A 16975-nucleotide genomic window follows, 5' to 3' on the forward strand; every position below is an offset into this window, starting at 1 on the left:
GCATTAAGTAGTTATCACATTTTAACACATTAGTACATTTTTCTTTTGATTTGTTTCTCATGCAGCTCTATCCACACAGCTGAGGCGTGCCATGGATTGTTCTTCACCCCCCGCTGCAGCCCACCCCAGTACACTACCTTAGTGGGTCCCTTTCAACTTTTGTGTGTGGTTCCTGTCCACACTCCTGTACATAATCCAGCATAGACCTGGTACCACCTACAGGTAATTTTGAGTTAAAACTGTTTCTGTTTCTCTCCCTTTTTGTCAGGGGTCCTTTGTTGATTAAAATTTTATATTATGACAGAACTCAGAATTTTCTTCTGATGCCATGCCTCTTTGTTTTTTTTTCACAGCCACTCCTGGGTCCTCCACCCAGCCCCCTCCCCACTCCCACCCTCTCCCCTCCCATAAGAAGATGTCAGTGAGCCTGACAACAGACATCCAGCAGGAGGGAGAGAATGGGCCACATATCGAGCCCTGCAGCCGAGGCAAAAGCTCCCCTCAACCACAGGGTACCAAGGATGGAACGGAGTGCTTGGAGCCAGAAGATAGCTCTCCACAGGATTCACAGGTGGGCATAAATACAATATAAATACTTGCGGAAATTATAAACTTTAACTCATTTACATGTCCTGTAATAAAATCAGTACTTTGAAAGTACTATTTACTCAGCAGAATTACTAAACTTGGTAGAATTAAGGCTAGATTTCATTTTTTTCTCCAATAAGATTTTAGTAACAGTATCATTATTAAAATCATAACCAGTAAAATAAATGTTTTGGGTTGACTGGGAGGAACCTGCATAGAAATTGCATTTATTCAGCTGGGGGTTAAAAATTGGGGATATTGTATTTCCACTTGGTCATGCTAAGTATATTCCTCTGTATGTTGAATAAGACATTGCCTAAAGTCAGTTGGGGTTTCCGCTTTGAATCTACATCTTATTTGCTCTTTGTGTGAGGAATTGTCAGTATGCAGTTGAGCATCATTTGGAGATCAGAGACAAGAAAAATAGTGAGATTTAAAAATCACCACTATAAATCAGTGTTTGAGTGACCCCTTGTTTAAAATCATGCATTTAATATACATGCTTGTTTGCAGCATCTACTTGACACAACTATTTACATAGAAAATATATTTTTTGTAAAATTCTTTGTAATGGAATTTTGAGGTTTCAGATAAACCAGCTTTTGTAAAATTTTGGATGTCAGTAACAGATAATTCCATGTAGAGCTTCTTCTCTTATTTTTTCAATGATATAAAACATTTAAAAATAAAATGGGTTTTATTTTTTTATTTTTTTTATTGCAAACATTCTGAATAAAATTAAATTTCAACTTGCATACTATTGATAAACTGTAGTCTCTTTCCAAATGGGTGCATCTGAAGTTCATGTGCATACAACATTATTAAATTCCGTGTGAAAAATGTATTTGCAGCTCATCAGTAAAATCCTTGTGTTTATTTATATTTTTAGAAACGACCTCCTAACCACAGTCATGGCAGGAAAAGGGCCAAGGTAAGTGATTTGTAGTCAGTTACTTTATTCATTTATTTATTAGGCTACGTTTACACTGCAGGTCTTAATGCTCAGTTCCAACTTTTTGCAAAAGTCTGAGATATATATATATAAATATATATATTATGTATTTTGCAAGAACGTTCACATATTTTAAATACGGCCTCCATCAGACTCCAGTATGAACGTTCCTTGGCCCAGATGCAACCAGCATGCACAGAGGATGACGTAACGTCACACTCGGATTGCTGTGTTTACAGAAGTAGCTAAACATGGATGCTACATGGATCTGCTAAAAGTAAAGTATGATCAAGTAACTTTTGTATCACTATGGTCCATGGCAGACGTTGGATGTTACTATCGTGTTTCTGTGTATTCTCAGTCATCCAGGACACAGAAAATAGAAAGAACCAAAACAAGGCAACTTGACTTCTGTTCTGTAGCTGAAGATGTGGAGTCACAAGATTGAATGGCTGGAGATATCATTATTGGATAAATCCGCTCACCCCCACCTAACAGATATAAAAGTCAGATGAGATGTGACAAGAGTGTTCAGACTGCCATCGCTTTGAAAAACATCAGATATGCTTCTGATTCAGTACCACATACTGAAAAGGCCTGGGTTGGATTTGAAAAAAATCAGATTTTTCACATTCAGACTGTGCGACCCATATCAGACTTTTTCATGAATGAAAAAGTCCGATATGGGTTACATGGGGCTAAAAAAGAAATGGATTTGGGTTGCATTTGCCCGCAGTGTGAATGTAGACTTAGTGAGATGAGTTCCTTTTTTGCGAATGTACATGTTACTTTATTATCACCCTTTTAATAACCTCGTTTTAGATGTGTTGTGAAGTATAGCAACCATTAAAAAAATTTATAATTTTTTGCTTAAGTGAACTGCCTTTCTTCATTTCATAGGTCAATTATTTTAGATTTCACAAAACAGCTTAGAGTAAATGTGCTAGTGACCTTATTAGGGCTTTAGGAAAACACCAATATCCGTTAGATTAAAATCTAAATGTTTTATGAATAATCTGATAAATATGTTGAATTGAGTCATTTATGTAAGGTACTGCACTGCACCATTTTAAGTGGCACTTACATAATATTTACTGAACTCTGTTAGCAAACCACCATCATTCATATCAAATAAACCCTTAACCCATAAACATTTTCTAGTGGTACAAATCATGCTAATCATAATGTCTGGGGGCCAAAAAAAAATCAGTCATTGTAAACATTTATTTTCTTGGAGTTTGGTTGTCCTAGTTTCACTGTGCTCCTAGTTTTATTACATAATTTGCAGTGACTTCCTCTTATCTTTCAGTTTGCAATATTGTTTTTCAGCTCATCTATTTTAAGGAAAGTCTAATACAAATTCATTTGGAATTTAAGTATGTTTTAAAACCCTATGAGAACTTATAACATAAAGCAAAGTCTCATTTATGCTCAGAAAAACAGTGTGACAAAGGAACTCTGAGACAAAAAAGAGACAAATAACATTTAAACATTTTAAATGGAATAACGTTTGGTTTTACAAATGTAACTATGTTAGGGATGCACAAAATCACTACTAATCTATTTTAAAGCTTTACTTCTTAAGAGAAAAAAATAAAGTTTACTCTTTTCACGGTACAGTAGTTTAAGTAGCTAACACTGTTTGCTTTTTTTAAATATCGTGAACAATTTTTTGTAAGAAAAGTTTTAAAACCAGGATTATGGATTATATAATTTGAATATGTTGCAGTCTAATGCCAAAGTAAAGCTGGTACGGAGTCTTGCAGTATGTGAAGAGTCGTCTGGTCCATTCTCCGATGGACCTCCAGAATCGGTACTTTTTCTTTTCTAACCAAATTATACAAGCTTACATTTGTTTGGATGCTGTTTTGTTTTCTATGAGCTAAATAAATAATTAGTTAAAAAAACTTTGCATCCATTTTTGTTAAAGATTCATATTATTGACTGCAATTTTTTGCAGGATATCATCCAGCTTCACATCAGCTGTCCATCAGACAAAGAAGAGGAAAAGTCCTCAAAGGACGAATATGAAAATGAAGAAAAAGAGAAGAAGGATAAGACTCCTCGAAAGATGTTGTCACGTGGTAAGTTAAAATTTTGTGGTAATAGTTGGTATTAAGGAAGTCTTTCTTACTCCTTTGAGACTGAATGACAAATTGGTGTGTTTTAGTCTTTAGGCCGATATGCAACATAAACGCTTCCCCTTAAACATCCTTCTGAGCTCAAGAGGAAGGGCAGCAAGCAAACTGATGTCCCAGCTTAAATCTGCCAATTCGTTTTACTCAACTCAATAGCTTGTTTGTTTTATGTTTATTTTATGTGTGTGTGAGCTATGACATTGTCTGGTGGCTAATCATCCTTGACATCAAGGTCACAACCCACAGAAACACTCTGATAACAGCAAAACAAGAAGAAAAAGTGAAATGAATATTTGAAAGGGTATCACTACAGATAAATGCTTTACACTTCTCGTGGGTTATTAAGAAATTATTTAGATCAGTGATCATTTTTATCTTTGTGATATTCTGTTGGTATGATTGTAAGACCTTGGTGGAAAAAAAATCTAAATATTTTTGTTCATTACTGATGTCCCACAATGTCCTCCTACAACATGCTGGTGTTTCATCAAAATCTCAACTGATGTCTAATTATTAGGGTTGTATCACTGGATAGTATGCCTTTTAAGGCTTTTTATGCTAAATACCATTATCACTGGTAAAATAAGTCAAAACATTTTATCTTTTCTGTCCTGTTATTTGTTTTGCAATGCTCAAATTACTGAGTTCAGAATGGGTATAAAAAAAACAAGATCCTTCCTCTTCATTTTCTTAATTGCTTAACTTATTGTCTTTTTGCTAGCTCCCTCAGTTGTCATTATACTGAATGAAATTACTCATCCAACTATCTAATGTAGTGGAAAATGTTTCTCTAAAGAATATGCTTGTGTGGTGTGTGCACACTTAGTACTAGACCAGCTAGCTTATTACATCTCTTACTTTTTTGTTTTTCCCTTCTCAATAACTCTATATATCATTACTAAGATGTTGGGAGGATGTTTTAGAATTAAATGCTGAGCATTTCAAACGTAAATGGATTTAAGTCTTGTTTTTTCTCTTTCACTTTGACTTAAAGAAAATAGTTTTATCAGTTTTTTTTTTAACTTTTTAAAAATGTATTTCTTTTAGACTCCAGTCAGGAATACACTGACTCCACAGGCATCGATGTTCATGAGTTTTTGGTCAACACACTGAAAAACAATCCCAGGTATGATCATCAATTGTAACAATACTAATGAACATTAAATAAATATCATCTTAAACTTTTCTTTGACTGAACATTTTGTCATCACTTGCAGACTGTGACTTTAGTTCACTGAAATTCTGTTATCAGTAGTGTCGTCCTTTTTGTCTTTTTTTTTTACCCGCTAGGGATCGAATGATGCTGCTTAAACTAGAACAAGATATCCTGGAGTTCATCAACGACAATAAGTGAGTCTAGTTGTCATAACACGTGCACCTAAATTTACCCCCACTTGCATTTATTGGGTATTTGTTTATTTCTGAGTCAAACTGAGCAAGTCAACTAGTAACTGATGCTAATATGTACAGGGTAAAGTTTTTTGCATTAGAAGTCACTTCCCAAAATAAATACCCAAAATAAGACATTTAAAAAGACCACATTCAGCATTAAGCAAAGAGTAATTTGACAGTAAAGAACTTTTTGTAACGGTGTCTAAATAACCTACTTTTGTCCCCTGCAGTAACCAGTACAAGAAGTTTCCTCAGATGACTTCTTATCATCGAATGCTGCTGCACCGTGTGGCTGCCTACTTTGGCATGGATCACAATGTAGATCAGACAGGAAAGGCTGTCATCATCAACAAGACAGGCAACACACGCATGTGAGAACTGTTTTTGACTTGGTACAACCCATGGCAAAAAGCATGGAATCACCAGTCTTGGATGAGCACTCATTCAGACATTTCATTCTGTAAAACAAACTCAGATCAAAAACATGATACAATAATAAGGTCATTCCAAAGTGCAACTTGTTGGTTTCAGGAACACTCAAAGAAATGAAGAGAAAACATTGAAGTCAGAGAATGTTACTTTTACTGACCAAGCACAGGGAAAAAAATATGGAATCACTCAATTCTGAGGAAAAAACTATGGAATCACTCAATTCTGAGGAAAAAAAGATCCAAGATATGGACCAAATACAAACAGCATGGAATGGTTGTTAAAGCCAAGCATACTGGTAGACCAAGAAAAACATCAAAGCATCAACACAAACAACTTAAGGCCATTTGTCTTGAAAACTGAAAAAGTACAACTAAACAGATGAAGCATAAATGGGAGGAAGCTGGAGCCAATGTATGTGACCGAACCGGAAGAAATGGCCTGAAGGAAATGGGATTTCAATGCAGGAAAGCTAAAAGAAAACCATCATTGACACCTAAACAAAAAAGAACAAGACTGCAATGGGCTAAGGAGAGGCAATCATGGACTGTGGATGACTGGATGAAAGTTATCTTCAGTGATGAGTCAAGAATCTGCATTGGACAAGGTGATGATGCTGGAACTTTTGTTTGGTGCCGTTCCAGTGAGATTTATGAAGAGGACTGCCTGAAGAAAACAACCAAATTTCCACAGTCCTTGATGATATGGGGCTGCATGTCAGGCAAAGGCACTGTGGAGATGACTGTGGTTCATTCTTCTATCAATGCACAAGTTTACATTGACATTTTGGACAGTTTTCTCATCCCTTCAATTAAACAGATGTTTGGAGGTGATGAAATAATTTTCCAAGATGACAATGCATCGTGCCATAGGGCAAAAACAGTGAAGGCATTCCTTGGCGAAAGACACATTCATTCGATGTCATGGCCTGCAAATAGTCCAGATCTCAACCCAATTGAAAACCTGTGGTGGAAATTGGAAAAAATGGTCCACAAGAAGGCTCCGACCTCCAAAGCTGATCTGGCAACTGCTATCAAAGAGAGTTGGCACCAAACTGATGAAGAATACTGTTTGTCACTCATCCAGTCCATGCCTCAGAGACTGCAAGCCATTATAAAAGCCAAAGGTGGTGCATCTAAATACTAGTGATGTATTTTGAATTTGTTTATCTGTTTTTCACGATTCCATACTTTTTTCCTCAGAATTGAGTGATTCCATATTTTTTCCCTGTACTTGGTCAATAAAAGTAACATTCACTGACTTCCACAATGTTTTCTCTTCATTTCTTTGAGTGTTCCTGAAAACCAACAAGTTGCACTTTGGAATGACCTTATTATTGTATCATGTTTTTGATCTGAGTTTGTTTTACAGAATGAAATGTCTGAATGAGTGCTCATCCAAGACTGGTGATTCCATACTTTTTGCCAGGGGTTGTAGTACTCTAGTTGTTCAGAACGTGAACTCATTTAACAACTTCTAAATGTGATTACACTGTCATCTTTTTGGTTCTGTTTCAACATTCATAAATACATTTTGCCTTTTATTTATCATTTTATCATAGTGAAATGATGGCTTAGATTTTAGTTTAGATTTTTTGTGATAAAAGTTGGTTATCAATAGTTTCAAACTTGTATTTTTTTAAGTTTTTAAGGTTTTTCACATCAGTTCAAAATGATGAGGCATATCAAATAAAAACTGAAATAAACACTGGAAAGGGTTCATATTCTAATGTTATTACATTGTTACACTGTCTGTAAAGTAACATTTAAACTTTATTATGTTGCTGTTTTCATTTCTAAATACTGTGACTTTGTAAGCCTTTATAAAAACATTTAACATTTTTTTACACAGCCCAGAACAAAGGTTCTCTGAACACATAAAGGATGAACGTAATATGGACTTTCAAAAGAAATTCATTCTTAAAAGAGACGATGCTAGTATGGACAAAGATGATAATCAGGTAAGTTGATTGTTTTGTAAACATTACATGCATTTTTCTTTTACATTTTCAACATTTTACTGGCAGATCTGACTTCTTGATTATTGTCTTCCCAAATGTTAGATTCGTGTGCCACTGCAGGACGGGAGGCGTAGCAAGTCGATTGAAGAGAGAGAAGAAGAGTATCAGCGGGTACGAGACCGGATTTTTGCCCGAGAAGTAAGTATTAACCCTGAACAGAGCAGCAACAAGCACTTGTTTTAAGCAGATTAGGTTTTGTTATGAACTCATAGTGAATTAGTTCAAATATACGGTAAATGTAAATATGTTTTCGTTCTCTCTTCATGCATATAATTATTGATAAAAATTGCTTTGGAGCAATCTGAATTAAGTTTGCAGATTGTTATTGTTGACCCTCTGTTTGTACCCTTTTTAATAAGTGATTTTTAAATGTAAAGAACTTTTACTCTTAATATAACAACACATTTCATAATGTGCAGGTGTCTTTCTTTTTACAGTCGTCACAAAATGGATACATCAATGACAACAGGTAAGAGGATGAATTCCACTGGATACTTTCCATTTTCTCAATAATTGATAGTCTTTTAATTTTTAATTTGAAAGATGGAGAGCTATAGACCATAAAACACTTCTAATTTTACGTAAAATTGATCAATTCTGCATTTGTATTATCTTGAATTTTGCATTAAAATTAAAATCGACACTTTTTTATTATTAAAATGAACTCTGGGAAAAGTCCTTAAAATTAAAAAGGGTAAAATTGCACTGGTGTGGGAGTGAGTTAGCTCACACAGCACTTACAGTCATTGTCCAGCCCTACAGAACCTAACCTTTCAGCTTGAAAGATAAGGGCCTAATATGCTGAGAGGGAGACAAAGAGGAAGCGTGGGCTATTCATGAGTCAAATTTCTGTCTTGTGTGCTGTTTTTTTCCCCATTTCTTTTTTCTCAGGAGTAAAAGTTCTTTTACAGTGACTACCTCAACCTCCCACCCTTCTTTATCTCAGTTTTCTTTAAGCCTTCTCCTGTTCTTCAATAAACTTGTAACTTGAGCGTTTTCTCCTAATGTTAACCCCAACAGACTTTCCACTGAGGGCTACTGCTCTAGCTCTCAAAAGAGGAGGCAGATTTTTAGGTATTGGGGTGCTGCTGACTGACGAGTGTGTTGCTATGCCCATTTTTGAAAGTGGTTTGGTGATGACAGTGGTGATTGTGATGATTATCCTTGCTTGGTGTAATCGGCTGATAAATGGCTATCCTAGCATTGCACCTTGGGGCCTCCAATGGCTCATGCATGGCTGCTTTGTGGTTTCACTGGGAATTGATTAATCTATTTACCCCTTCACCTATCCACCATTGGTCACATTTTTATCCAAGGTAAACAACATCACTTTCACAAGTAAACAGTTCAGTGGTTGAATTTTCATGTTTTTTTTAATCAATATATATTAGTGCATGAAGTGTTGCCACTCGTTCTAAAATTGAAATAGATTTGAACTGAAAACAAACAAATTTTTGTAAATTAATATGTCTAGAATTTTTTTAATGCACAAATTGACAGCTTTTTGACATCTTTTGTTTTCAGTTTTGATGAATGTGCTCTTAACAGCAAATATTTTGTCTTCTGAAATCGTGTGAAATATTGAAACAGTCAAAACAGTTTCTAAGTCTTTTGTAATTTCTGTAATTTTCAGACTAATTCGTAATGGCTATTGAACCAAAGACCATAATGCATGACATTTGTTTTCCATATTTCCTCTTATTGACCGTAGTTTATTTACTGTAGTTATGACAGCAGTTTGAGGACGGAAATAAAATAATCCAAACAAGACCTGTATGAACACTCCGATCTTTTATTACTTTGTTAGAGTTTTAAATATTAAATTTTTCATCTTTAACCTCCATTTACTCTTTTATTTAATACATATCCCAGACTTTCACATGTACCCATGCTTTTCCATAGTAGCACCAGTGTTGCATTGTCTTACTCCTTCCCTATCAGTGAGTTTACAGTTTGTAGCAGCAGTCACACTGTGAGATGATCATGAGTTTGTTAAACTGTCACCATTTTGTCTTAGGTTGTCTCTGGATTTTAAACCATTAAGGCGATTATCAGACATTCCTTATTTTGTATCTGAAACACTCCAAATATAATACCCAAACATGCTGTCTGTCTATTTGAATCAAATGTTTACAACAAGCCGCAGCATTTCAATAGCTGATTCCTTAAGTGCAACACATAAGATCAGACTTGTTTCTAGCACCTCTCAATACATTATTTCACTGATTGTGATTTGTCCTCCTGTCACTGATGAGTGTCGGCAAGTTCTCACCAACACTGAGTGGAAAAGCTTCAAAATGTTGGCAGTGTCTCAGACACAGTTGTCTGGCAGTAATTACTGCTGCCTTTCTCGTCTCCTACATTCAAGACAATAACATCAGGTTTTGTGTATTTCAGACCTTGCCGCATGCTTTTGCCAGAAGGCATTTGTAAATGATTGCTTTGGCTCATTCAACAAGTTCATTTTGACACACAAGCACACACAAACATAATCAGTGCTCACAATTTACGATTTCTACTAATTAGTCTAATTTACTAGGTCAATGCAGATAAAAACTATGTTGTTGTGTATGCCATTCAGTGCACATCAAAATAAAAAAAACTGTTGCTTATGTAAGAGAGAGAAACAGTATATGGACTCAAAACTTAATAAATGCATAGCCTCTGATGCATAAACAATATATGTTAAAAAGCAACAATGTTTTTGATTTGGTGAGAACAGGTTGCATTTTTTTTCCTGTGACACATTACAGCATTAAAGTGGTTATAGCTTTCTTGTTAAGTGAAGTTGCTGGTGTGAGAAGAGAATGAAATCTAAAATGTTGGGTGATCAAGAGCAGAGTCCCATTCCTCCTCATCTTTTCTTTTTCTTTTGCAAAGCCTGGTGCCATCTTTGTCTGTAGAGCAAACAAGTATCTGCCAGCATATTCAGAGAATGTCGTAGCACCCACCCTTCCTTAAAATAGGTTGTGCAGAGTGTAGCCTCAAAATAGGTCCTCCATTAATTACAGTATCTAAAATATTTATGACCCACAGTTGCCATAATACACTACTCTTTTTACTAAAAGAGTGTTTTACGATTCTAATTAAAATCCGGCTATTTGATGGATATTTCTAAAACTGTCTTGGATATTTTAGATTCATTTTTCTTGTTTTCTTCACATGAATGATCTCTACTCATACTTATCTTCCACCTCTGAGATCACAAAAAACAGTTGTTCACAGCTAGTATCTCTTTTTGCCAGTATTGTTTCCCCCCTTCTGCTCTCATCAGAGTTGTAATTTAATTCTGCAAAACCCTGTGCCGCCTTTTTACTTTTGTGTTAATTCCTCTGATACCATTTTAACATTAATTGATTTTTGTAATCTGCGAGCATATATTACATTTTTAAATGCAAAAGTATTGCTAATTTTAATATGCAACAGCCAGCTGCTACTCACTTGCAAGGGGCCAGAACTTTTAGTGTTGGTTGCTCTTGCAGTTTAATAGATTTTGTGAACAGCTACCCTTCCCAGGATGACAGTATCACAACTCAATAAGTGTGTACACAACACAATTTAGGTGGATGTTTTGTAGGTGATGTGTGATGCTGGGATGTAAAAGAACTTCTCATGTGTGACAGTTTTTATGGAGATTTGGTGTTCATAACTGTCACATTTGTCATCCTTTTTAATTTTGGTTGCATGGGTTTTACTTGGATTTAAATGTTTAACACAGAACCTTTGCAAGTCCTCATTCTGTAGATTTCTTTTGGCAAATTGTGTCCACAATCTTAGACCTTGTGTGTTATGTGTTATGAATGTATGCCTCATCTTGTCACTGAAATATCCTTTCAACCTTGGTGTTTAAGGCATCTTTCCCTGCATGTGTGTTTTTCGTGTGTGTGTGTGTGTGTGTGTGTGTGTGTGTGTGTGTGTGTGTGTGTGTGTGTGTGTGTGTGTGTGTGTGTGTGTGTGTGTGTGTGTGTGTGTGTGTGTGTGTGTGGTCGTATATTGGAAAAAAATGGAAATAATCTTTTGGGTATGTTGCCTGCAATTGTATTGTGGTTATCCTGAACTACCCAATATGCATCTTTATTAAAAGTTCTCTCTAAACCCTGTCTGTGTGTTGTTGAGCAATTGAAGACTTTATTCTGCTCTTGTTTTTTTTTTCCTGCATATTCCTTTTTTTTGTTCCTCCACCAACACACCTTTTGTTCTTCAGTGGACACATCCTCCTCCTTTCTATACATTGCTCATCTCCCCGTAAATGTTTTTTTACTTATTTGTTCTGGCTGCCTGATTTCCTCCTTTGCAATTTGCACATACCTCACTTATTAGCTGTTACTGTTTTACTTTAAAAGTTGAAATCTGTTTGTATTTTCTACATGTCATATAATCTCTTCCATGTTTTGCCGTCTCTTAGAGGGAACCGCGAAAGCTCCAGCCGGGCATCTAGCAGTCGTCAAAGCAGCACAGACAGTGACATGAAGTGCCTGGAGCCACGGCCCTGGAGCAGCACCGACTCAGACAGTTCCAACCGCACCCTCCGTCCACCTGTGACTAAAGCCAGCAGTTTCTCTGGTATCTCCATCCTCACCAGAGGGGATAGCCTTGGCAGCAACAAAGGATCACAGGGAAGCTGCAAAGGCTCTCGCTCTGGTAAGAGCAGATGGGATGAAAAAGACAAATGCAAATGTCCTTCAGTCTAACCTCGAGTAGCTTTTACCAATCATTACCCATAATATAACATACATAAACTCTTAAAACGTATTTACTGGCAATGTCTTGTTTTTCGTCTCTTTGATTTTACCATTAAGCCATTTTACAGATGTGACTCACTGGCATTTATTGAAAGATATTTCAAAATATGCAGTTCTGTATGATCCCAAATTCAAACTACCTTTTATAATTGTTTGTTTGAAGAAAAATAGTCTTGTTTTTCTATTTCTTTGAGCCAAAAACCACAATGAAATCTAATGGTCAATTAAAGGGTTACTCAGTTAAAAAAAATGAGATTAAATTCTAAAAGAAATATTTGACTAGAAAGTCAAACTCCTTCACGGGTGTTCTTACAGGTGAAATAGTACTTAATATGTTAGGAACTCTCATCAAGATTTTAGAATTTGCCAATAAAATGGCATGTTTTTTATTTTTGTAATCTCAGTAAATTGCTATTTGGTAAATCCATTAGGCCTTTCAGTTTCTGCATGCAAGACGTCAAGAGAAGCCCATGACTCATTTTCACACAGACATTTATATTTTTGTAGCAACAAAACACATTACACAAGTAGTCTGAAACTCTTGTGGTTTAAACCAGAGGTTTGCGAACTGGGGTCCCAGGACCCCCAGGGGTCCGTGAGAGGTTTCTTTAGGGTCCTCAAAAAAAATTCACTAAATTGTTAATTTGGATTTTATTTTTAAAAATGCATAGGGAACAATGAACTAATAAAACAAACATAATAAAATAAATAAAAATATATATTCCTATGGCGTTTATGGGTTGAAATGACAGTAAATTATCTTTTAAAATAGCATGGGATTTATGAGGGGGTCGCTGGATTTTTTTTGCCCTTGTAAGGGGTCCCCAGACCCAAAAGGTTTGAGTTTCCCTGGTTTAAACACTTTAAAGAAGACTGGGACATATGCATAATAAACTAAAGTGAAAAGACTAATTAGCATAAGACCAACAACAAACCAAAACACAAACAGTGCTAGACTGTCAGTTGCTATTTAAAAAAAGTATCTTAAAATATAATTCAAACATAATTTTCAATGCAGTACCCTGAAAGAAAAACATCATTTTCCCCCCATAAAACAACATTCTTCTTAGGGGTGCAACAATACATATACTCGTATCGAACAGTGCTTTAGATCAGGGGTTCTTAACCTTTTTGACCTCAGGGCCCAATTTGTTGAACATAAAGTGGCACGAGGCCCAGTCAGACATTAACAATGTATGGATCAAAAATGATAATTTTTCTAAATCTTGGTTTTATTTTTATTGTATTTACATCATAACTAAACTAGCATAACTATCATAACTAAATTGAATACACTTACAGTTTAAAAGTAAAACTCCTGTCAAATAATCACAAGACATGATTATGACAAACATTTTTATATTGTAACCTGCCCACAACAATTATTTGAACAAATACAAAGGTCAGTCATTACAGACCTCTCTTGAGACCTCATCTTTACAGACCACTCAGGCTTATCAGCACAAAAATCTATATTTTTAATATGAACAATAAAAAAATAGACAATTCAAAAAACTAAAATTATGGACATAAAATAAATAAATAAAAAATGTTTAATGTAGATGTTTCAAATAAAAAAACTGTAAAATAAATTTAATAAAGTACAAATGGATTTATAGCATTTTTAAACTTTTGCAACAAGAAGTTGCTCTTCATATTAGAACAAACAATAACGGTAACAACAGCTTTTGACAAGTTTAAAATTTCTTTAAAATACATTCAAAATATTTAAAAATAAACTACAAAAATTAATTTAAAGTGCATATTAAAATATTGTATGTGCAACTGTATTTGATAATGTTTTGAACTTTTAAAATATTGCTTGGTAAAAACAGAAGCTGCACTTCATATTAGTGACAAACTTTGGTGTTTTTTGATGGGTTACCTTCATTTTTGCTTCTACTTTTAATTTAAAATAGGCTTCCATTCTCAGCAGGTTTATGAGGTTCTTTTTCTACTTATTAAATAGTCATTAAACATCTTAGTGGCACATTACTGCTAATAGTGGTGAGAAAGTGTATTGCACCTTATTCAAAATCAATGCGGTCCCACAGCCCTCTGCGGCCCAAAGTTAAAAACTGTTGTTCTTTTGAGGCCCTCATGGTGGCGCTCACGGCCCACAATTGTACCGCGGCCCATAGGTTAAGAATCTCTGCTTTAGGTTCAATACACACTTGCATCGAACAATACAGATTTTTAAAATTTACTTTATCAACAGGTCTTCTGAAGATGCTCTATGTTGAAGGATCAGTGGATCTGTGTTCGACTACTCCACCTAGGCTGCATTTTTGAGCGCAGATCCACTGAGAAACTTGCTGTTTCAGCAAMATTTAATTTAAAAACTGTACTTTTGRGKTWAAMMAAWKKTYMWWAWTWAWTTWAAWWAAWTWMMARKTWAAARGGGSMWWGRAMWTTYYYYTTTTTGTATCGAAAAWATATCGAACCGTGAGACTAAAGAATCGAACCGAACCGAATCGTGAATTTTCTGTATCGTTGCACCCTTAATTCTTCTGTGTATAAATTGAATGTATTCTCAGTTTTCTGCATATTAGAAATACCTGGAGTTTTTGTTTGTTTTTAACTGCATTTGGGTATTATTTTATTTTACATTTTAGAAAAAAAAAGTGAGAATCAAGGAAAGCATAGAATTTCAATAAATCAGTGAATTGAAAACAAATAATTTTCTGTTTAGGGGAATTTTGTCATGACTCGTGAAATTTCTAACAATGCAAAAATGATACCATATCAGGTTTATTAACACAATGTGCTGACCTAAAAAAATATTTTATTCTGTTTATTAGTCAGCTAATGTGGTTGTGTGTTAAACACAGTTTAAAACAAATACTCTTAATTACGTGTTTGAACGTGTTTTAAAATATTAAAATTTTTTAGTTTTTGTCTTGTTAAATCTAAAAACTTGTATCTTTCTTTGATTCTGTCTTGTTTTTCTCTGCATTGCTAGGCTTGCCCCTGGTCTGTCCTGATGTGTGTCCCCCACCCACACCTTCCCAGTCCAGCCGTAGCCTGATTCCCTGCTCATCTCAGCCACAACAGCCACCAGCCCAAGCTCCGCCACAGACAGCCCTGCTACCCACCCCACAGCAACACCCCATGGGCAACCACATGATTGCTCAGGTAAGAACCTCATCTACCAGCCATATCAAAACTAATAAAATAGTATGCTGTTACAGACGAATTATTCAGCTCCATTTTTGAGTTAAATATTTTTCTAACTAGGTGGTTCTTTTGTGTTGGAAAACTAAATATTGTAAAAATGTTGTAATGCTCACGAGTCTTCAACTACAGAGGAGTTTAGTTTTTGTGTTTTTATGTTGGTGCACGCTTTACAGCAGTGGTTCCCAAACTTTTCAGCCTTGGACCCTCAAAATACCAGCAGCAGAGACCTGAGCCCCCGGATCACGAACATTGTTTTCGCGTCAAAAAAATAAGTGCATAGTAAAAATATTCACTATGCTATTTTTGTCGATTTTAAGTACACTAACCTTACTCTTTTGTGACAACAAAGGCAAAAAAAAAATTTGTTAGTTGTTATTTTCTAATATAATTAATTCAGAAAACCTTTTCAGGACCCCATTGTGGGTCCCGACCCCAACTTTGGGAACCTCTGCTTCTAGTAAGCAGACATTACTTTTCTTATGTTTTTCTTAGGAATACATTTTTTCTTTGTGCATAGGTTGTATTTGCATAAAACCTTTATTTCCATTTTCATCATTTTTGCTCATAAAAAAGTTCTCCACTTTGTTATATTTTCCATTTTTCCTGTCTTTCTTTAACCTTTCCCCCTGACTTTTCAGCTTTTTCTGGTGCCCTTCTCACTGCCTTGCTTCACTTTCCTGATGTTCTGCTTCTGTCTTTCCTTTTCCTTTTGGGGTGTGTATAGCCGGTGGCGTCTCTACAGCCTTCTCAACCTGTCTCCTACTCCAGCCCTTCCTGTCCCCAGGTTCTCCTGCCAGTTTCTCCTCCTCAACAGTACACAATGGTACTGATGCCTCTTTTAACTTAATCTCACATCATTACCACAGTGACATCCAGACTGACATCTTCAAACTTAGTCTATTGAATGGCATGTGTTCTGTTTTTCTGTTCTCATTGACATTAGATTAGTATTTCACTGCAGTTATGGAGAGCTTTTCCTTTGCAGCTCTATCCAATCATACATAACTTGCTTTCAGACAAAATACTTTGTATGTGAGACAGTATTATTCAGGAACTCATACTTTTGCCAAATATTCACTTTGTGTTACACTTGACAAAATGTAACAGTTCAGGAGTGCAATTCACTATTTAAATTAATAATAAAAAAAAACTCAAGTAGTTGTGTGTGCTACACTTGTATTAATATGGCCACTGATGCCTGGTTAATTGGTTTAGTAAAGGATTGCCAATTAGTAATGAGCATTAAACATAAGCTGACAGGAGTATTTTCTGGAAAAAAAACAACAGGTTTTCTTGAATAAACAAAATCTCAGAACTGTTACACAAATGGTAATTTTACAACATGGCACTAATGATAATGTGTGTTTTTTAGTGCTGTACCAAACGATTATTTTCTAATCGATTTATCTAATGATTATTTTTTCGATTAATCGATTATTCTAACAACAAATCTATAAGTTATTCTAATGTGAGTGCACTGGAAATTTAAAATGTTTTCATCAAATTAACAAGAACAGTTCTGTAATATTGTAATATT

The 16975-nt window shown here is 35.3% G+C and overlaps 1 protein-coding gene across 1 annotated transcript in view; it reads left to right on the top strand.

The window, feature by feature from the left end:
- r3hdm2 (R3H domain containing 2) overlaps positions 1 to 16975 on the top strand; it is a 54942-nt gene that overhangs the window by 28457 nt on the left and 9510 nt on the right. Inside the window, 15 exon segments of the mRNA XM_014004161.1 lie at positions 66 to 222; positions 354 to 571; positions 1478 to 1519; positions 3270 to 3353; positions 3501 to 3624; positions 4726 to 4804; positions 4969 to 5028; positions 5301 to 5441; positions 7351 to 7459; positions 7562 to 7657; positions 7957 to 7988; positions 8540 to 8593; positions 11925 to 12160; positions 15224 to 15396; positions 16163 to 16261. Coding sequence (XP_013859615.1) covers positions 416 to 571; positions 1478 to 1519; positions 3270 to 3353; positions 3501 to 3624; positions 4726 to 4804; positions 4969 to 5028; positions 5301 to 5441; positions 7351 to 7459; positions 7562 to 7657; positions 7957 to 7988; positions 8540 to 8593; positions 11925 to 12160; positions 15224 to 15396; positions 16163 to 16261 — 1485 coding nt within the window. The 5' untranslated portion in view covers positions 66 to 222; positions 354 to 415.

Source organism: Austrofundulus limnaeus, unplaced genomic scaffold (assembly GCF_001266775.1).
Source record: "Austrofundulus limnaeus strain Quisiro unplaced genomic scaffold, Austrofundulus_limnaeus-1.0 Scaffold22, whole genome shotgun sequence".
Lineage (NCBI taxonomy): Eukaryota > Metazoa > Chordata > Actinopteri > Cyprinodontiformes > Rivulidae > Austrofundulus > Austrofundulus limnaeus.